Source organism: Coturnix japonica, chromosome 21, assembly GCF_054131305.1.
Source record: "Coturnix japonica strain WE chromosome 21, WE-NBRP24, whole genome shotgun sequence".
Taxonomy (NCBI): Eukaryota; Metazoa; Chordata; class Aves; order Galliformes; family Phasianidae; genus Coturnix; species Coturnix japonica.
In genome coordinates, this window is record NC_140683.1 from 4,584,759 (window position 1) to 4,605,860 (window position 21,102).

Below are 21,102 nucleotides of genomic sequence, written 5' to 3' on the forward strand. Positions count from 1 at the left end.
TGCAGAGCCTCTCCTGATCAGAGCTCTGAGCACAGAGCGGCTGCAGGCAGTGATAGGGCTGATTGCTCAGCGTGCCTCATTTGTTTTATGGAGTTTAGCAGAGCTACTTCATTTCTCCCCAAAAAGACGTGTGGTATTTCAGAGCATGGAATAGGAAATGTACTCCAGTGCTGCTTCCTGCCTTCTAGAGAGATAATCTAGACTAAATGCAGTTTAAAACCACAGAAAGAAGGAAGTTCAGAATTCAGCCTCACAAAGTCCGTCTTGCTTCACAAACCTGGGCACTGGCAAGTGCGTGCACATGGCAGTGGGTACTGGGGCTTAAGCTACAAGTTGAACTGCCTCCTGTTCAATACAAAAGGTTTTATTTACTGACCATGAAATAAATCGTTTTATTCCCTAACTTTTCCCTTTGGACTCTTTTCTGAACTTCTGCAGGTATTCTATTGCACTTTCTTGACACTAACTCATTTTTATGCTCTGAATCCTTGTTTAAAAATATAAAATAAGTCTGAAAAAAGATTTGTGCCATTCATTTACATTTTAAGGCACAGTAGATTGAATGATTTACAACAAATGTTGCTTTGGCACTTGATAACTGAATTTGACCACTAGAAGTCTTACCTTGCCTCCAGGAAAGTGGCAGATAAAGGGCCAGATTTCACTCTGACAGCTGCTGGCACAGGTCAGGTTGATTCCTAGTAAAACTGAGAAGAGAGTTTGATAGAAAGTACAGTTGTACATGTGCTTATTTTTATTGACTAACTGCCCAACAGCATTGTATCCAAGAACCTTAAAATCCCCGTTTTCTCTCTCATAGGAATACCCTCCATCCAGACTATTCAGTATGTAGAAAGAAGACAGCCACAGCCGACGCAGTTTTCAGTTCTAGCTCTGTGAGTACTTTATTTGGATCTTCTGTACTTCTCTAAGAAGCATGAGATGATAGCTCTGTATCTAATACTAATTAGATATAAACTGAAACTGCAGAGTGAAATATGCATAAAAACTCATTGACGTTGCCTAGGCAGTCCACCTGCAAACCAGCTTTCTTCTGAACTGCATGAACATCGTTGTGAAGGTAACTTTAATGAAACCCAGTTATCTCCCACGAGATAACTTCCCACAAACCTTCTGGGAAGCATTTCTTGTTTCTCGATATGGAGATGCTGCCTCAGCTGTCCTTGCTGAGGTGGAACCTGTTGATTTGGTTAAAGTGCAATGATGTCATTGTAAAATATAGGTCCATCTTTGTCTACTTGACACAAGCAGTTTATGTTGGCTGATTTACATGTCTCATAGTAAGACAGGAGAAACATGGAAATAGCATAGGGTTGAGTTTAGAGCGTTCTGCCATGCTAACCTTAGTGATTTCTAGCCATAGAGGCCCAAGGTACTCAACTAATCTCAGGAAAACCAGAAATTCCTGGAAAAATCCCTGTTTACATGAGTCATCTGCATTATGAAATGGAAATTATTTCAAGACACATTCTGTACATATAGACTTACTGGGGATTCTAGACATCAGAAAGGCCCTTTTATCTGAATCGTGCAGTTTTTCTGTTCCTTGGTTGTTTGTGTACGTGGTGTGCAAGTCTCCAAATGTTCCAGGTACTTAATCATGGGCTAATAGCTTTAGTGCTTCCAGAGAAATAAGCATTCAAATACTATATTTCTGTATTTTAGCCTGGGGTTGGCTTCTGTGGGATTACCAGTCTGTCTGCACATTAATGTACTTGTCCAAGGACTATGTGCTTTAGTCCAAATTGCTTTTCTTATAATAGAGATGACTGGCCTTGGGTCTGTCAGTTCTGGCAAGACAACAAGGGCTGCTGGCACACAGGCTTGTTCTGACATCCATTTATTGACACACTGGTACATGACAGTCAGGCTTGTCTTGAAGAGAATTTCAGGCTGCTTCTTAGCAGTTCACGCTGCCCACCAAAGTCAATGAAATGAATTTGATTATTATAATACATTTAATGTGTTTTATGTACTTTAACATATTTAATGGACTTTAATACATTTCCAGATCAGAATCTGAATAAAAGGATTTGCCAGATGCCATTCTAATGTGGTTCCTCTCTGAATACTCTTGGCAGGTAGGTAAGAACTGGGTTGGTTGAATTCCTGAGATAGCAACAAATTTGAGGGTTAACACTCAGCAAGCCCTTTCATTTTAGCTTTGTTTATTTTGCTTGTTAAAAAGTATTTTTCTGTATGTTTCCATTTGCACCTGACTGATTTTTAGATAACTGAATGTTGCAATGAAGTGAAGAAATCATTTTGTGACCAAGAGTTTATCCAGTTGATCTGAGCTAATAAATGACTTCAACAGATCAAATTCCTCCCTGGTGTGCACGGTGACAACTTGCACTTTTCTGGTCTGCTCCTGAAAGCTGTTGTGCTGCACCAAACTGCCATGACTAATGGAGGAATGGAGCCAAATGGTGCCACATTGCCTTTTTAGCAATTAGCAATTAGCAGCACAGAGATGATTTATGTATGTGATCTTTTTGGATACATCACAAGGCCTAAGCAGACTGAGCCAGATTAGTTCTGCCAAAATTCTTTTGAGTTAGAAATACCCCACATTTTTAGCAGAGGGTATTTAGCAGAGGGTATATACTAAGTTCCTGCAGCACATGACAAGTCTTTGCTTTTTAAAACCTGAGTATCTGTAAGTGACTGCCATCATTCTTTCTTGATGGACTGTAAAGCCATGTTAAATATCAGGTGAAAGAGAAAACTGCTTATGTGAGCCACTGGGATGCACTTTGGGTGATATAATGCCATAACATCACACTGAAATTAGCTTCTGTCTTTGCATAGCAATAGAAGCGTTCAATATAGGCTCCCTTCTGAGTCTTTAGGTGGGATCCTACACAGGGTGGAGGAACAAAGACAGCAGTAAAATCATTGAATCTAATCCTCAGTGAGGCTTCTTTCAAGTTCAAAGATCTTTTCATAGGTCATCTCTATTCTGAGGGCTGCTAATTTGGCTCTCAGCCATTGTGAGCTTTCTTCTGACCCTACCTGCAGAGGCATATTTACAACCCCTGTGAACGTTAACATTTCTGCATGTCTCCTAGAAAAATGTGTTCTTAATCTCCTGCTGAATTCTTACATGAGAACACACTGAAGTCTGGCACCACCACCAGTTATTTTCCAGTAAAAAACCACCTTATAGCAGTTGCATATGCTTTCAATTTTTAAGGTATTTAGTAATGTTTTCACCTCTAATTAGCAGAAATTTCTGGGTTTGGCTCTTTCATTCCCCCGGGAACCAAGAGTTTGGTTTTGCCAATTGCCGGCTCATTACAGGATTCCATTCCTCATGTTAAATGTTGCTTTTCAAGTTCTGAATGAACTTGGAACTCAGACCAGCAGCAACTGAGTTCCTGGAAAATACTGAACCGAATGAAACTGTCGTGAAAAGAACATTCAAGCTTAGAAAACAATAGCAGAGAAATCTTGAGTAAGGATTGCTATTTTCAGCTGTTTCTTTTCTGTCTTAGGAAATATCAGTTACACACAGGTGCTTATTAGTAAATAGTTACCCGTGTTGGTGGCTGGAAGGCATGAAGTGCGGGTTATTGCTGTGGTTCAGACTGTGATTCCTTCATCTGCTACCTGACAACCAAAATGCCAATTCCTGCTGTAAATAGAGCAAACAGAAAGTTATACGTGATGCACTTTGAATCAGCAGACATATTGAATGACAGAAATTGGGGTTTACAGTGGAAAATCAGTTGCTTTTAATGACAGCAGCCCCACTGGCGCCACAAATAAAGTTCTCCAAAAGCAGCAGAGAGGCTCAGGGTTTGGATGTAGTACGCTGTAAGAGAGCCCTGACATGGACTTGCATTGTCTCACTTGGCTTTACGACTGTAACCTCAACACTGCATTCTTTCCACTGGCCATTATGTGTTCTCTGCAATTTAAACAGCGAGGCCACAGAGCTAATGGAAATCAGCGTTGTTATGATTATTTTGGAGAAGCTGCACTCTTTACATTTGATAGCCAGATCTGCAGTTGTAGTATTTCTACTACCAGGCCACAAAAATAGTGAAAATCTCTTTTCAGAGAGGAAATATTTTAAGAATGCCTCACTCCCCGCACACATAGAGATCCATGTTACTCCAGGGCAGTTTACACCTGGTGAAGTGTAATGTGCAGTATACAGGCTTGAATGTTAGCACTGCTGACAGGCTGGGCATGAGCTGCAGCTGTAACAGAAAAGCTGCCCTGTGCCTGTTTTGCTGTCCCATCCACAGAGACATTCCCTGAGCACTTCATGCCCCGTTCACTTGCAGTGGGGTTTCAGTGCCCAGTTTGTGATGCAGATGTCCAACAAGAAGTCTTAAGGTTTGGTTTCTTGGCTGAATAATGAAGACACTGCTGGGAACTTTTATGTGATGATCTGATTTTGGAGTCCTGTCACTGGCAGAGCTGCCAGTTGATGTCCAACAGGATTCCTGTTGAATCACTGAAGCATTAATTCTTCTTGCTTCTGTCTGTTCAGAACACAGACCTGCCTGCTTTCTCCCACTTCCAACTTTCCTCTTTCATTCATGTGTTTAAAACATCTTTTTATTTCTCTTCCATATTTTTCTTTAAAGGAATCTTCTTTTGTCTTGTTCTGCCTCTGTCCACTATACTATTCTAAACATCTCTAGGATGAAGGTGCTCTTATTAACAACATGAGTTAACTACTAGCAGTGTTATGGCACAGTTGGGGCCTTCACTCTTTCCTCCATTCCTCTCATTAAGGAGAATTAATGAAGACACTGTTAAAGAAATGTATTTCCATTTTCTCTTTCCGCTAATTAGTCCCACTCAAATATGCTGCAATTTCTGATACTGGTGTTATTTCTCTAACTCTCTGTACCAATGAACTGAGCTATCAATAGAACATCCATTCTTTGCCAACTGCTTTATAGTTGAAAATGTTGACTCTTAGCTTGTTTCTTCATGTTACATCCAGGACATTGGAAGAGCTCTTTGGCAAACTCCTGCCGGGCTCAGCTCCCGTTCCCTGACTTCTCTCCAGAGCAGTAAGAATGGAAATAAGCAGCTCAGAATTTTCCAGTTCAGATCAGGCTGTGTGTGTGTGTTAAAGGAAACAGAAGCACAACCACAAGCACAGCGCAGGCCCTTGATGTAGGCAGGCTGCAGCAGAAAGCAGAACTTTGCCTGGTGAAGCTGCCAAAAGCCGTCCCCCATCAGCTGCAGATGTCCATGCCCAACACTTCTCCTGCTGCAGATGCAGTGACACAGGTGTGCCACCAACAAGTCCCTGCTGTCACAGATTTGTGTGACTCAGTGGCCTAAAAGCAGTTTCATTGTCTCTTCATGATGCTTTCACACTCAAGTAGTGCTGTGAATAGGAAACTACCCGGGACACCATGGTGGAAAGAAGCCCTTCTTTTCTTTACTCTCCTTCAATGGGTTCCTTGGCTTCTGTTGTGGAGCTGCTTTGTTGAAGTACTGAGATCAGAGAATTGGTGAAAATGTTCATTTTAATGGGTGCTTGTTTTTTCCCCCCTGACAAACCCTTAAGAGATACTCCAGAATACCATCACTGGGGGAGGGGAAACCCTGCATACTGAGGAGCTGAGGGTTAGACTGACTGCACTACAGAGAATATGAGCTGGGAAAATGTAGAAGCAGAGAAGGGGATAAAGGAAAAAAAGATTGATTCCTGATGTGTCTTTGAGGAGCACAGTCCAACTCTTAGAGGAGTTAGTGGGAATCTTTCCAGCTCTTTCATGTGAGTGGGGCTGGGTCCTGGCAACGACACCACCACAGCACAGAGCTGAAGCTGGCTGCATGCCGACCACACTGCAGGTAAAGGATTGAGCTGTGGCAAAGCTCTCACGTGTAATAAGGACAAGAAAAAAATCAAACTGTGTGGCTCTTCATGTTTTCATTTGAAAATCTTAAGGATGAAATGCTGGAATCTTATGACTCTACTGTACTCCTCTCTCATGGTGGCTCAAGTCAGGACGGTGATAGCAAAGATAAAGAGTGGACTGGGCTCTCACTCCTAAAAGGACAAGACTCAAGTTATAAATACTCCTTCATGAGCTTCTTGTCTCAGATGTATAAGTGATCGTTGTCCTTAAATAGTAACACGGTGAGCTGCGGTGTGAGCTCTGCTAGGAATGGCTCTGCAGTGAAATGATGCTGCAGAGGTCGGTCCCTCTGAGCCACATCCTGTTTTCGGTTAACTGATCTCATATGGGGGAAATTTGTCAGAGGAAATATCTCTAGTTTGGAAAGTACCAAAAACTTCTTTCTTGTTTCTCTGTGTAATTCAGCACCTATGGAGATAGAGCTGTCATATTTTCGAGAACTCTTGAGGCAGAAGCAGAGGAGCGAGCTGGCAGCCAGGATGGATGGCCTGGAGGGTGACAGAGATGTTACATATGATTCTGCATCAATCTATAAGGCAAGTCATCTGCTCCTGCAGGTGGATCTTGATATTTCAACTAGAAGCCTCAGAAGTAGCTGATAAAACTGACACTGTTCCTCTTCTACAAGATCATCTACCACCAACTCCTGCTAACACCATAGCTGTCATGGAGGCTGTGTGTGCAGGTGCCATGGCTGCAGCACAGAGCAGACCACCGTGTGCCTGCATCACTCCGTTCCCATCTGCTTGTGCTATAGCAGCACTGCTGAGCTGCCCATGGTGCTTTTCACTGCTGGGATGGAGGTGCTGCCAAAGGGTACAAACGTTGCTTACATGAGGATGCCACGTGCATTTCTTCTGCATAGTGCAGACGTTTATAATAGTTCCTGTTGTCTGTGGAGCTGCCTTGTTCCCAGAAGCTCCATCCTTCCCACCTGCGATTTAATACAGCCCGAATCAGTTTGGCTTTGTGTTTGGTTATTGGTAATTGTGGCAGGAGGGCAATCAGCCCACGTGATGTGTGTGGCACTGTTATCTGAGCAAACACAGCCCAGAAGCTATCAGTGATAACCAAGTAAGGTGATGTGCTGCTGCACTGTACTTGGCAGTGAACACCTGTGAGTGCTCCAGAGTGACAAGGCAATGGAAGCAGCCAGGACACGATCTCTTTAGTTTTGGTTTCTGCTGGGACTCCCCCCCAGCTGTATTCCCCACATTTCTTTCACCGGGAAGAACGAACAGATTTGCATCTGAAATGCTCTTCTTACCGATCCCTGGGCGCTGTGGTTGCACAACATGATTTCACAGCAAACCTGCCTTATCCTGAGACTGAAACTTCAACTCCCAAAGGCCCCGCTGAGCTGCGCGCACCCCGGCAGCAGGCAGCGAACCCGGCTGTCCCTGTTGTGCGCTGGGTGCACGCGCAGGGGGCGGTTTTCTCTCCGATGATGCTCTGGACCCCCTGAGGCTCTGAGTGACCCGGGCAGCACCGCACCGACCTCGGCATGTAACCGCATCACTGCGCTCTGTTATCCGCCGGCTCGCCGAGCCCTGCGCCGCCGCTCCCACCTCCTGGAGCCGGACCCGCCCCCAGCGGTGCTGCCCGAGGCCGCTCCTCCTCTCCCCGCGGCGCTTTGCCGCTCCGTGCCGCCTCGGCGAGGTAAGGGGAGCAGGGGGAGCGGGGGGAGCGGGGGGAGGCCCCGCCTCGTGCCGGCCCCGCCGGGGGCTCTGGGGGACGGACGTGGCGGCCGGCGGGAGGTGGGGGCGGAGGTGATGGTCACAGTGGGATGCTGTCGGTGCGGGATGCTGTCGGTGCGGGATGCTGTCGGTGGGGGATGCTGTCGGTGCGGGATGCTGTCGGTGCGGGATGCTGTCGGTGCGGGATGCTGTGGGTGCGGGATGCTGTCGGTGCGGGATGCTGTCGGTGGGGGATGCTGTCGGTGCGGGATGCTGTCGGTGCAGGCAGGGCGTTTTCCAGCCCGCAGGCCACCCGCTCGGGCTGCGGCAGCTCGCGGTGCTGCGGTGCTCGCTGTTTCCATCTTGCGGCTCTCGGCTGGACCGGCTGTCTTTGCGCTCATCGCGCTCATCGCTTGCTTCCCTTGGGTGCCCAGCGAGCTGCCTGAACCACAAGGCAGAAAACGCTGCTTAAAAGGGTGTTTAAAATCCCGGGGATGCCCAGACAGCCCGTGTCCCGGTCCCACCGATTTCCATCCCTTGGGCGGCCCGCGGTGCCAACAGGAGGGGCGCAGGTGTCCGAATGGGTTGCGATGCTCGGAGCCCTCTGAGCCGGGCACGGAGCCGAGCTGCGGGCTCCTCCAGACTGTTGCTCATAGGGCCGCAGCTGTCTCTGCTGTGTGCCCCAAGCACATCCCAGCACCACAACACAAACATAGGGGTACCTCCACTGACAGCACTGTGGGCATTTCTGAGACCACCAGAGTCAGTTCTGGGTGCGTTCCCAGCAGTGTTCCATTGCACAGCACTCACTTACCAGAAGCCACCCTGAATGTGCCTTGCATGTTTTCACACGTGGTGCTCGGTGTATCTGGCTAGAGCACCAACATGGGGCTTTTGGAGGCCTTGAGATTCCCTTTCTTTGTGTTAGGTCTTCAGGAAGGTCACTGTGAGCACACCCGGCGCTCAGTTTCTGTGCCTGTAAAGTGTAATCCCAAGTTTTGGCCCCTGGAAATGGAAGATTGTTGGGGATTTACTGTACAGGAAGTAATTCTGTGTGCTGTGGATTGATGGGATTGTGGCTGTGAAACGACAGGACCATTTACTTCATCTTTCTATGAACTAAAACATGAGAAGAAAACCCCAGCCCTTCATGTTAACGTGTTGTCCATTTTCACATTGTATTTGAGGGAAATTTTACATCTGCACAGTAATTTCCTGCAGGTCCCGCTGTGACATTTAGTCATGCACGTCAGCTGCACATTCAGTCCAACAGATCACTATGATCACGGCACTGGTTCAGGGCTGCTCTGTGGCCTTGGTACCGATGTGTTCCCTCACAAGGCAGTGAGCAGCTGCCTGCCCCTTTCAGTGCCTGTTTCTCTCCCCTCCTCTCCTCTTTGCCAGCAGTTCACTTCAGATGGCTGAGCAGACAAGAGGCCTGCAGGACATCCCCAGCTCTTCTCCTGATGAAAACGAGTTTCCCTTTGGATATCCCACTAGCATTTGTGAAGATGTGCCCGAACAGAAGTACCTGTGCAGCAACTGCAATAACGTCCTGAAGAAAGCCCTGCAGACGCTCTGCGGGCACAGATATTGCACTGCCTGCCTGTCCTGGATTGTCAGGTAGGTCCTTGGTGCAAAGCTGGCACTGCTGTGTGCTCAGTAGGTTGTTGCTGCTTTCAGCTTTGGAAGCCATACGTCAGCCCTGCAGGTGGGCAGTGAAGCTGCTGCAGCAATCCCTGTGTGAGTGATGGCAGCTTTGGTGTTTGGGAAGGCAGCAGCAGTCAAAGTTCAGCGGCAGGGTTCTAGCACTGCTTAAATAGGTTTTGGCTTTATTTTTCTTGATCCAGGCTGCTCTCACTTTGCTGGCATACAGGTAGGATTTATGGCCTTGAGAGATAAGACCTGGCCTTGAGAAATAGAGCAGCATTATTTATTAGGTTTGTTCGCTTTGTTATATTTTTCTTGGTGGTTCTTATTAACTACTTTATTTTACTTCAGAGTCTTCAAGAATTGGACTTTTAGTGAGCAAAGACTGTGGATTCTGAGCAGAAATTAAATCCACATTTTAATTCATTTTGGTGTATGTACAAAGTTCCCCTGAACATCCAGTTCAATAATTCGCTGTTATTTTGCTCTTCTGTCTTTTACCCAGGAACAATAAAAATCCAGTTTGCCAGAAGTGTAAAGAGGAGGATCCCAACACTCTGAGTGAAGGAAGCCTATTGGCAGAGGAAAGGGTGAGTTGTGGTTCACAGCCCATTCGTGTATCACTAACTAATACCAGACTATAACTAACTAACTATATAACTATATAACTAAGACCAGACTAATCTGGTCTGCTCTGCAGAGCTCCCTTCTGCTGCTGGGTGGTTTCTTCAGGCAGATCCTTGTGCCTGAGCACACACAGGGCTCACTCCCAGCTCAGCTTCTTTCTTTCTTTCTGATTACATGCAGGAGCACCAAGAAATACACATTCTGTCTACATTTGTTAGGCAAGAATGAAACCCAGTAGTCAGCTGGCAGCGAGGTAAAAGGCAAAACATAGGATACGGCTGCACTAAATGAATCTGCAGTTAACACTGAAGGTCTCAGAAGGAAAAAATCCTTAATTCTGCAATAAATTTCCCCATAACAGTTTCAGGCATCATAGAAGCACAGACAGGTACAGCTCAGCCCTTATGGAGGTCTTAGTGAGTGCTGACTGTCAGCTCTTTTACAACGTTTGGATTCTCATTGGGTCTTCTGGGACTTCCTGCAGTCTGTGGGTGGGTGGAGGTGCTGTGTGAGCTGATCTGCACAGGCAGGTTCTTGCTGGGAAATCATCACCACAAAGGCATGATCTGCTGTATGGACCCATCCAGAACAAAGGCCTGGGCTTTGTAAACAGAGTGACTAACAGAGACTGCACGGCAGGTTTGTTCTTTGCTCCATATCTTCTCCTGATAATCACTGCTTTACCTTTGCTGCGGTTTTGCTTGATATTTATTCCCTGTGCTATCTGATGATATGTTTATGTTTTAAATAAGGTATTTACACAAGAGGAAAAAAAGGCCCTATCAGGGTATGTGTTTGCATTATCTTATCCCATGACCTGCTGCTGTGGTAGCTTCCCTCCCTTCCCTCTTATAATCTACCAACCACTGATATACTGTAGGTGCTTCAAGTCTTGCCATGGTGCAGTTTGTCAGGATTTCAGTGCCTTTATTTAACATGATTGGTAAATACTTTTCCCCCCTTTATTTGTAAAGACCCCCTCCAGCCTCCTGCTGCCTGACTCACTCTGTGTTAGGAAATCTGCTGTCATCTGCATTGTGTACTTATTACTGTCTTGTTCCTGTGCCAGTGTAATATGCAGTATTAAAAGTGTGCAGGGTTTAATCGTTGGCAGAATAATGGTACAGCTCTTCGTGGTTACTATAAGAAAAAAGATCTATGCAGTCAAAAACCATCTGACATGTGGTTTACATTTTGTGAGTACACAGCACTGTATTAAATGGAAACAGCCCTGGCCTGGGAAGCTTAGGCTCAATGAAGAAGAGTCTCAATCCTCTCCACTGCACTTCAGGAGGCGTTAATGACTCCAGTAATTAAACACATTCATTATGGAGTCCACATAGCAGCACCCTCAGGGTCGCCTCTGCACATGCACTGCATGTGATGTGTGTCAGAAGAGGAACTCAAAGCAATGGCTGTGCTGGTTAGGTGTATTTTCAGTAAATACAGATGGCATCAAATGGTTTATTTCTGAATCATAGCCAAGAGATGATTTGATAATTATTGGACTCTTACTAACACCAAAATACTTGCTAAGTAGAGCAAATCTTGACACGGTCACTTAACTCCAGTGCCAGGAATGCATGCTGACCAGGACTTTTCCTTCCTGTGTTTGCTTTCCAGGCCTTTGGGGATGCTGCCATTAACAAGGAGATTTCTGAGCTCAGAGTGCACTGTGTCACCCTTGGATGCAGCTGGTGTGGTACCATGAAAAATTTTGAAGTACGTTTAAATTTCCAGCTCACTGTTATCAATACCATGGAGTCACAGACCCATGGAATGGCTGAGGGTGGGAGGGAACACACAGCACCCCCCATTACCCCCTTTGAGGGCTGCCTGCCCCACAGCTCACATGGCCCAGGGCCTGAGCAGGGATGTCAGCACTCTGAATGCATCCATCCTCCTGGTCCAAGCAGGAAAGAGCTCCTGCTGGAATTTATCACAAGTTGTGTGGGCTTTGTCTTTTGTTTGTTTGATTGTTTGTGTGTTTGTTTTCCATTTGATTGTTTGTTTAAGTGAAGGCTCATCAAAAAAAGCCCCAGGAAAGGCTGTGGATTTTTCAGCAGTAATTTTGGTTTCGCTGCAGAGTGGGACATTACCCGAGGTTAGAAGGGATGCAAAGCAACGCTGCAGGGGTGGGTGCTGTTTATAGATGAATGTTATCAGCAGTTTAAGATTGAGTCTGTAACTACTGACTTCCAGGAGCATCAGGTTCTGTGTGAATACGCTTTGATCCCTTGTCACACTGGCTGCGGGCACATGGTGATGAGGAAGAAACTTGCAGATCATTTGGAAAACGGATGTGTTAATAATGTGGCCGTGTGTCACAAGTGTAAGCAGAGCTTCTCCAGCAGTGAGTACCAAGTAAGAACATTTACTGGTTTCAAATAAGGGTTTTATATTAATGGCTTAATTACTTTATCATCACGTTTTGCATCCTGCTTTGATGGCTGCTGTTGCATGAAGAGTACTGTTAATTTCTCAACATTTGCTGATTTTCTCATGCTCATCTTGACATTTTAAAAGCTGCCCTTTATTTCCCCTCATTGTGAAGTAGCAACGTGGAGCAGATTGTGGGAGTGCTCTGAGGACACAGTGAGCAAATAGAAACTGCTCTGCATTGCTGAAAGGGGGAAACAGTGTGGTGGGGCAGCTGTGAAGTGATAGAAAATGATCTGTTCTTATACAAATAGATCAGTATTTTAGATATCTAGGAGATTCTTATATGAAGATACAGCAGCAGTGGCCCACTGCTCTCAGTCTCTCCACCTTTACCACTCAGTCACTGGTCTCATGACTTCTGCATTCCTGTAACTTAAATAAACCTCCCCCAGCTCAATTCCCCCAGGAAACCAAAGGTCTGAAGGAGTGAACCAGCAGTGAGTAAGAAAATAAACACACACGTTGTGCAGTAACTCAGATGCACAGCGTTCAAAATGAGTTGGAGGGAAGAAAAAGACTGTGGTGGTGTTTCTGAGGATCGAAAGAAACTTCAGAACTGAAGGTGAAATGACTTTATGAAAGAAAATTCCAGACTGCTCTAGGAAATATGCTGAAATGTGAGGGTATTTCTAAAGATCAAAACCACCCCCTGTGTGCTTTGAGTTGAGAGCTGACAGTTGCTGAGTTAAATACACAGATTGCAGCACTAGTATGAAGCAAAGGCAGGGGAATTATTTTCGTCTCCTTGCAGCCAGAAAAGACAGGAAGTCTCATGTTAGCTCTAATGCACTCTGCATTAGCACGTCATGATGGAACATTTGGATTCCTGCCTTCAAAACATTAATAATCAGGATCCAAGAAGTGTCTGCACGTGGAACTAACTGTATAAAGCCAGTTTACATTTGGGTTTCTCATATATTCACTCTCTGTTCCATTACCCACCTGCATCTCACTGTGTATGTACGTGTGCACATACACAGTGTGTTCATGGTATAGTTTGAGCTGAGCAAGACCTTTACAGAATCACAGAATGACCCGGGTTGGAAGGGACCTCAAGGATCATGTAGTTCCAACCCCCTGCCTGGCAGGGCCACCAAACATACACCTTTACTAGATCAGGCTGCCCAGGGCCCCGTCCAACCTGGTCTTGAACACCTCCAAGGACGGGGCATCCACAACCTCCCTGGGCAGCCTGTTCCAGGGCCTAACCACTCTCCTAGTAAAGATCTTCCCCCTAACGTCCAACCTAAATCTTCCCTCCTTCAACTTGGATCCATTTCCCCTAGTCCTGCTATTGTCAGCCCTTTCCAAGAGTTTACTCCCCTTCTGGGTGTAGGTTCCCTTCAGGTACTGAAAGGCTGCAATGAGGTCAATTGCCAGTCTTGTATCAGACATTGCAGGTTGACTTTGCAAAGCATCTCTAAGCAGTTTCCAAAAGGTTGACGCCCTGTAAGAGTCAGATCAAAGTCAGTACTTTCATTTAGCAGGAGCTGCATCTGAAGCTCTGCCACTGAACAGACCTGCTGGGCTGGGAGGAAGAGCTGTTGGCTTGGAAGCTTAGCTTGAGAAACCCAGAGTCTGCCCCTGTACAGTCAGCTCCTTGGGAGGGGACAGCAGCTCCTGCTTTTAACGGATGTACATTAGTCCCAAATTATTCTGTCTGAAAAGAAGCCTTGAAGTCACTGCAGTGTGTTGAATAGTGAGGCCAAGAGCAGTCATTCTCAGGACATGTGTTGCAGAGCTTGTAGTACTCATAGGGAAGTGATCCTTCCTTTATTTTCCTCAGTTCTATACCTTCCAGAAGGAAGCAGGAGGCTTGCATGGAATTTCATGCATGAAAACCCCTCTCATGTTCAAGTGCCTGTGAAATAGGAGTAGCACCCCCAAAGAGAAGCTGTGTTTCAAAGACTCTCCTGTAAAGATGCTCAGGCTTTTTACTGATGTACTCAGTTCCTTTCTTCTTGTTTTAATGACAGAAACATTCGTGTGAAGGTGATTTGTATAGAGAGCAGAAGCACGTGCAAGCAGAAACACCATCAAATGAAAAGGTGGGTAAAAGATGAGTAAAAACGGTACGGGTTTATTTCAGTTCATGAAATAAAATCCTCATTTAGGCCAAATGATCACCTGAGAACATCTTCAGATACAACATTTGTATCTGGGTGCTTTTCCATCCTGACATAGCTCTCATGAATAGCTGCACTGTGCGGCTCCCACAGTGAATGTATTAAATCAGCCTATTTATTTGGGGGTGAATAAAAGAATCCCTTGAAGCTGCTATTTGATTATTTTCTCACTTTTTCAATTCTTTTTCCCCAGCAGAACCATTCTGGTCTCTCCATCAGCACGGATGGATGTCGGTTTTCTGAGGTTGGCTGTTCTTTTGGGGTAAGTGAAAGTGCTGCCTTCAGGAGCACAACTCCGTGCTGTGCCTGTGGCCTCATCAGTCTTTGTGCTTCAGGGCAGCAGGCCTTGATTTAAACATGTCTATAAAGAAAGAAAGAGCTGTACCTGTTTTTAGTAGACTAGGAGAGGTGATGTTGGAGCTGCCAGGGCTACATGGTGTGTGTTAGTTGCAATTTGCTGTGTTGTGGCTTTATTTGGCTCCATGATATTTGTATGGAGAACGTATTAACCATATCTTCTTACAGGGCAGCAAAGAGAAGATAAAGGAGCATGAAAAAGCCGCAGTTGGGACTCACATGCTGCTTCTGCTGCAGTACATAAAGCAACTGAAGGCAAACCTGTGCACCACTAGAGCTGCAAATGGTTTCATCCCACAGACAGAGCTGAACGTGAACGGTGCAGAGAAAAGCATCTCTGAGCTGTGCATCCCAGGCAGTCTGCAAATCAATGGGGGGCTGGAAATGGACTGTTTAACAAGAACTTCTGTTCCCAGAGATGAATCTATTGTACAGCAGCTAATGAGGGAGAAGGTGATTTCTGAGCTTGAAAATAAGCTACATGTCTTTGAGAATATTGTGGCAGTGCTCAATAAGGAAGTGGAGACCTCCAACTTGGAAATCACAGCCTTTCGGAGACAGAGTGAACTTGATCAAAATATAATACGAGGCCTTGAACGTAAGGTAAGTATTTATGACCAGCATTGGATTAGTGCTTGCTATGTAGATAACAAGTACTTACATATATCTGACAGAGGTGCTGTAGAGATGGGGACAGAGAAGAGCAAAGGCACCGAGGCTGTGCAAGACTGTGTTCTGAACACATCAACAGGATCCTTTTCTTGTTTGGGATGTTTTTGTCAATTGGGCATCTCTAATATTTATTCTCTAAATCCACTTGTAGGCACATGGGTACTGCCTTGAGCATTAAGAGTCTGCCAAAAGAAATCAGAGGGGATGTGAGGACCTCAGAACAACTCAGCTGCTTCTGCAGTGCTGGGGATGGAGTTGACTGAGAACTGTTTTGCTTTTCCTCCTAGATTGCAGAGTTGCACCGCTGCCTGAGCCAGAAGGACGCAGGCCTGAGCAGGCTTCATAAGAGCCTTGTGTTCTCCGAGCAAACTTCCTACGATGGGATCTTTTTGTGGAAGATAACAGATGTCAGCCAGAAGCTACAGGACTCAGTGACGGGAAGAGCAGTCAGTTTGTACTCACCAGGTAAATGTGTGTTAGCAGGTCTCCATCCTTTAGAAAACACACTGATTTCTCTTAAAAGAAATGCTTCTTTTTGCTCCTGGATGGGAGGTGCTTTAAAGTAGTTCCCTGAGTTATGGTGCTGTTTGCATGAAGGCATTTTGCTCCTGCCTGTGACTCAGGGCAGCTGTGCTGTGCTCTGCTGCAGAGCTTTGTTCTCTTCTGGGTTTTTCCTTTTGCAATTTGCCCTCTGCTGCAGCTACTTGCAGTGACATCTGCTGGATCTGCGTTGTCTAACCCACAGCCTTGGTGCCTGGTGGTACTGAATGGTCTCCTGCTGCACTTATCTCCTGTGTGAGAAGTGTTTAATTAGGGAAAATATCCTTATGTGGCTATTAACAGGTATCTTTTACCAAGGTATGAGGGGTTAGAAGGATTCTCGTTGTTTATTTGCTGTACTGACCTGTGTGCTCTCCTCATCTCCGTGCTATTGGCACAAGACTTTTTTGTAATGTGTCAGAACACTCGTTTTGCCTTAATTGCAGAGGAGGCTTTATTAATGAAGCACTCTGATTTTCAGCGTTCTACACTGCAAAGTATGGCTACAAGGTGTGCCTGAGGATTTATCTCAATGGGGATGGGATGGGAAAAGGAACCCATGTTTCACTCTTCTTTGTTGTCATGAAAGGAGACTACGATGCCCTGCTCCCGTGGCCTTTCAGGCACAAGGTAAGATGGGCAGCATTTCATATCTGATCTGAGCGGACACCCACTGCTTTGGGCAGGGAACTTGAGGCAATATTATAGTAGAGGAGAGTGTTTTCTCATGTTCTTCCATGATGGCTGATAAGCCATACACTGTGCTTGGTAATCAATAGTAATCAAAGTTCTCAGTCCTCATTGCATTAAAGAAGTTAATCTGTATTTGAGTTTTCAAGCTCAGGAACAGTGGGTTAATAAAAGTGACAGTAAAATGGAGTCATTCTATAGGCTTTGTCTTCTACGTACGTGCATACAGACAGTGGAGCTGTTTTGATTCCAAACCACAGCACTAGAATGAATGTAATGACTGGAACCAAACCTGGAGTATCGTTAAGTTGTTGGAAGAGAGGAAAAAAGGTCTTTGCAGTGTATAATGCTGTACCAAAAAAATAATGGCTTCATTTCATTTCATTTCATTTCATGGGTGGCAAAGTTCTAAATATTTCATCTGGGAATTGTTACAGTCTCCCTTGTTCCCATTAATTGACCTCGTAGGCTGTGAGACATTCATGACAGCTTGCATTTCATTGTCAATAGAGCATCCAGCTGCTTTTGCAGTGTTTGCATGTTTGTCTCCAACATTTTCTGTTTAATTTTCAGATCAGAACCTCATCACTGCTGCGTTCTGCTTTTCAGGTTACATTTATGTTGCTCGACCAAAACAACAGGGATCATATTATTGATGCCTTTCGCCCGGACTTGGCTTCTGCTTCCTTCCAGAGACCAGTGAGCGACATGAATGTTGCCAGTGGGTGTCCCACCTTCCTCCCCCTGACCAAACTGCAGTCACCAAAGCACGCCTATGTGAAAGAAGACACGCTTTTCCTTAAATGCATCATAGATACAAATTAGTAACTTCTGTAACATGAGGGTCTGATAAATCACCCACTGCAATCCGTTTGCTTGCAAGAAAAGAAACATCAGCTTGAGACATTGGTCTGCAGAACTGGGCCTGTGTCCCCCTGCACTGAGTGGTATCAGCTGGGTCTGCCTGCTTGCTGTGGTTGCTGCTGGGTATGCAGATACATAGAGCATGCTATTGCACACAGAGGCTGTGATTATGTCACTGAGCAACCCAAGCTCTGCTTTAAATGCAGCTCACAGCTGCTCCCTTTCGTGTGTGCTGGTGGGACAAGGTGAGCTCCTTCCCCACATTGCCCAGGTGTGCTGTTCTGGGGCTGAGTGTGGTGTGCTGCAGGGCTGCAGGGCTCTGCACACCCTCAGGAGCAGCAAGGAGCGCTGCTCCCTCTCCCACCATTCCCAGGCTTGATGTACCTGTTTTGCTGCCTGCACTGTGGGACTTGTGCTGCTCCCCAGCAGGGATGGGGCAGATCCCTCCTGTAGGCCTGGGTGGGTGTCTGTGCTGTTTGAGGACCCTGAAAGCTGTGAGCTGCGGGTAGCACTGGCAGCTTGAAATCCTTATACTGGATGATTTATGTCTTGCTATTTATTTCAGGCCTATATTTATGTGCTCCGTACAGAGGTGCTCTCTCTTCAAATGCTGGATTTTATCCCCTTGAAAAGCACTAAACCCAGTGCTCTCCATTTGCTGCTTCAGAACCAGTTGGTGGGTCAGTGCAGCTGGGCTGGGTTTGATTGCAGCAGTTGCTGGACTCCCAGCAGGTCAACGCCTGCAGTGCAGCTGCTGCTCCTGGCCTGCAAGGCCCTCTGCAGGATGGGTGCAAGCGTAGGATGCAGACCCAAGGCCTGATCTTGCAGACAGAGGCAGGTGTTTATTTATGATTGAAAAGCTTTTATGTAACTATATTCCTTTTTTCTCTGCAATATGGCCCAAGAAAACAAAGCTGGCAGGAGAAACTGTGCATGGAACAACCATGGGGGACAGTGGCTGCCTTGCAGAGCTGCTGCATGCCCTGTGCTGCAGTTCCCCCCAGCTCTATGGACACATTTCCAAAGCTCTCCCTTCTATCTCAACTGTGCCCTTAGAATCATGGAATCAAAGCTTGGGTTGGATGGGATCTCAAGTATCATCAACCTCCATCCCCCCATCCCACATCCAGGGCTGCTGACCTCTATATCTAACAGCAGAATGAGCTGCCCAGGGCCCCATCCAACCTGGCCTTGATCACCTCCAGGGACGGAGCATCCTCATTTTACATAACGAGTTGTGATGAAGTATCACATTTCAGAGAGAAAAAACAAAACACCCTCACTTCATAAGCAAATATCTCTCATGTGTAGTCTGGGGAGGAGCTGGTTCTTCTTTGCCATCACACACACACACACACACACACACACACACTCACTGTCATTTTTCTCTCTTTCATGTTAAAGACATTTTTCAGGGACAGAAAGTTATTTTTCCAGCACTGTGCCAGACCTCCCGCCCACACTGCACTAATGTGCCTATAAATATGTTCCTTTCCATGGCTGTGTCATTCTGACAGGCTCTGTATTTATTATCATCATTCAGATTTTCTTACCGTCTCGGCTATTCCCCAAATAAAGCTCACCAACTTAAAAAGGGTTCGTGTATCATTTTAACTGCAAAAGAGAGAGCTGAGAACCTGGTACAGCAGTTTGCAGTGGGAATTGCTGAGCCATGTTGCAAACCCCACTTGTTGCTGCGTGGCAGTGGTGGGCTGAGCTCTGACAGCAGTGGTTGCTGCTTTGGGGTGGGGGGGGGGGTTGCCTCCTTGCTCTGCTTCAGGTTTGTTTGCTAAACACATCTGCATGGAGCTGCTGTCTGGTAGCGGAAAGGGAAGGGCTGTCCTTGGGTGTGAGAGGGTCGGGGAAAGAGAAAGTGTGTGGGAGAGCTGCAGACACGTGTTGGTGCAGAGCGCTCCTGTATCTGCGTGTGTAATTAATGGAGGAGTCCGATCAGAGCTCATTGTGTGTGGAGGCAACACGGGGTCCTCAAAGAGCACAGCAGAGCTTATGGCTGCTGCTACTCGGCTGCAGCCTGGAGCTGTGATGCCCTGTGGGAGGGAAGGGCCCCAAATGGCCTCACATCACTCTTGTTTTCCATTTTTATTCCCTTTTTTTCTTAGTTTTTTCTGCTGGGGTGTCTTTGCTGAGCTGAGCTCAGGAACTGCAGACGTGTACATAACATATCTGTGTCAAAGTTATGTAACGGCTCCATTAATATAAACCTTGCCCAGCTGCAGGAACACTTAAAAGCTCCTTGCCTCTTATGCAATTGCATGGGAGCACGCAAAGCTAAGCTTAAAAATAAAAAGGACATGGATTGAGTTCATCCTCAACAAATAAAAGACACAAAGCCCAGCACCTGGATGCTCTTCCTCTTAAAGGCACAGCTGGCACCGAGCAGCTGGATGTCAGATGGAACCACCCCTCATCACAGCCACACCTCAGTATCCCCATTCACAGCTGCTGGGATCCCAGTTTGCCTGTGCTGGCTGATGGAGATGGCGCTGGGGGATGGTCCCTGAGCCCTGCAGGGCTGTGGGAAGCACTGGTCATGATGAGGTACATCAGTGGCCAAATGCCACTTGTTGTGGCTGCTCCCATTCACACCAATGGGCTGTATTCACCCAGCTGAAGCTGTGGGTGGAGGTGGCACTGGGGTGGTTGGAGTTATGGAGCCTTGTTATCTGTGTGTGCTGCAATGTGCATCCTCACTGCACGTTGTACCTCAAGGCCCGGCAGTGCTCTGGGTCAGCTCCGTGTTTGGGTTTCCATTCACTATTCCTTGCCTCTGATGATGAGCCAACACACCACCCCTCCTCCCGATCCTGTTTGCAAAGGAAATAAAGTGTGGGGAAAAGCTCCTGCCAGAGCTCCATTGGAAGGACAGCGTTGGAGCCCTCAGCTCCCTGCTCCATGGACACAGGCTGTGGGGAGAGGCCTTGGGGGCAGCGTGGGGCTGTGGGACAACGTGCTACAGAGGTTTTGTGCAAACCACTTTGCAGGGGCTGCATCAGAAATGCAATGACAGTGAAGGACCCCCGTGGTCAGCGGTGTTCAAACAAGCCCAGAGGGCACTGCCACTGTGGGGTGCTCCCATCAGTGACATTGTCCCCACTCATTAGCAGTGTTTGGGCATCACCCAGTGCCTGGCTGACCTCTCACATCACCCACAACTCCATGGCCAACGATCCGGGGGCTGCACTCACAACCACAATGGTTGAGGAGGAGCACGGAGAGCACTGCTGTCCCAGCACCACAACCTCATGCCCAGACCGGCTGCCTGTGAGCCAGAGCAGAGCTGCAAAGTGCAGCAGTGTTTGCCCACAAGCAAAGTTCTGGTGCAGGAGTTATTTTAATCCCGTGGTGACTCACGGCTGCACACGGTGACTCACCGCAGGGCTCCGCCGTGGGGCGCCTGGAAGATGTGTCAGGTTCTCTGTGCAGGATGGGGCTGCAGGCAGCAGGAAGGAGCTGTCAGGTTTTGGCTGCCTATGGGCTCTGCTAACATGGCCTGAACTCGGGGAGCTGGGAGGAGGCACA

At 46.6% G+C, this 21,102-nt stretch overlaps 1 protein-coding gene and 1 long non-coding RNA gene across 7 annotated transcripts; both read left to right on the forward strand.

Annotated features, from left to right (window-relative positions):
- The first annotated feature begins 763 nt into the window (after positions 1-763).
- On the forward strand, positions 764-6,456 carry LOC146757442 (uncharacterized). The gene is made up of 3 exons (XR_014936160.1): positions 764-896; positions 2,033-2,102; positions 6,324-6,456. It is a non-coding gene; the product is annotated as an uncharacterized LOC146757442 (long non-coding RNA).
- Positions 6,457-6,980: 524 nt separating this feature from the next.
- On the forward strand, positions 6,981-19,156 carry TRAF1 (TNF receptor associated factor 1). Of its 6 annotated transcripts, XM_085520897.1 has the most exons (12): positions 7,519-7,577; positions 8,999-9,217; positions 9,750-9,834; positions 10,356-10,510; positions 11,495-11,593; positions 12,074-12,235; positions 14,290-14,361; positions 14,636-14,701; positions 14,965-15,399; positions 15,756-15,933; positions 16,490-16,638; positions 17,308-19,156. In XM_085520897.1, exons 5-12 carry the CDS (start codon positions 11,579-11,581, stop codon positions 17,521-17,523), a joined length of 1,293 nt encoding a protein of 430 aa, XP_085377023.1. In that variant the 5' UTR covers positions 7,519-7,577; positions 8,999-9,217; positions 9,750-9,834; positions 10,356-10,510; positions 11,495-11,578; the 3' UTR covers positions 17,524-19,156. The 6 variants fall into 6 exon arrangements, with proteins under 6 accessions (XP_085377021.1, XP_015734626.2, XP_085377020.1 ...); XM_085520895.1 differs by lacking the exon at positions 10,356-10,510 and having other exon boundaries at positions 6,981-7,577; XM_015879140.3 differs by lacking the exon at positions 10,356-10,510 and having other exon boundaries at positions 7,369-7,577; positions 9,002-9,217.
- Positions 19,157-21,102: the final 1,946 nt, after the last annotated feature.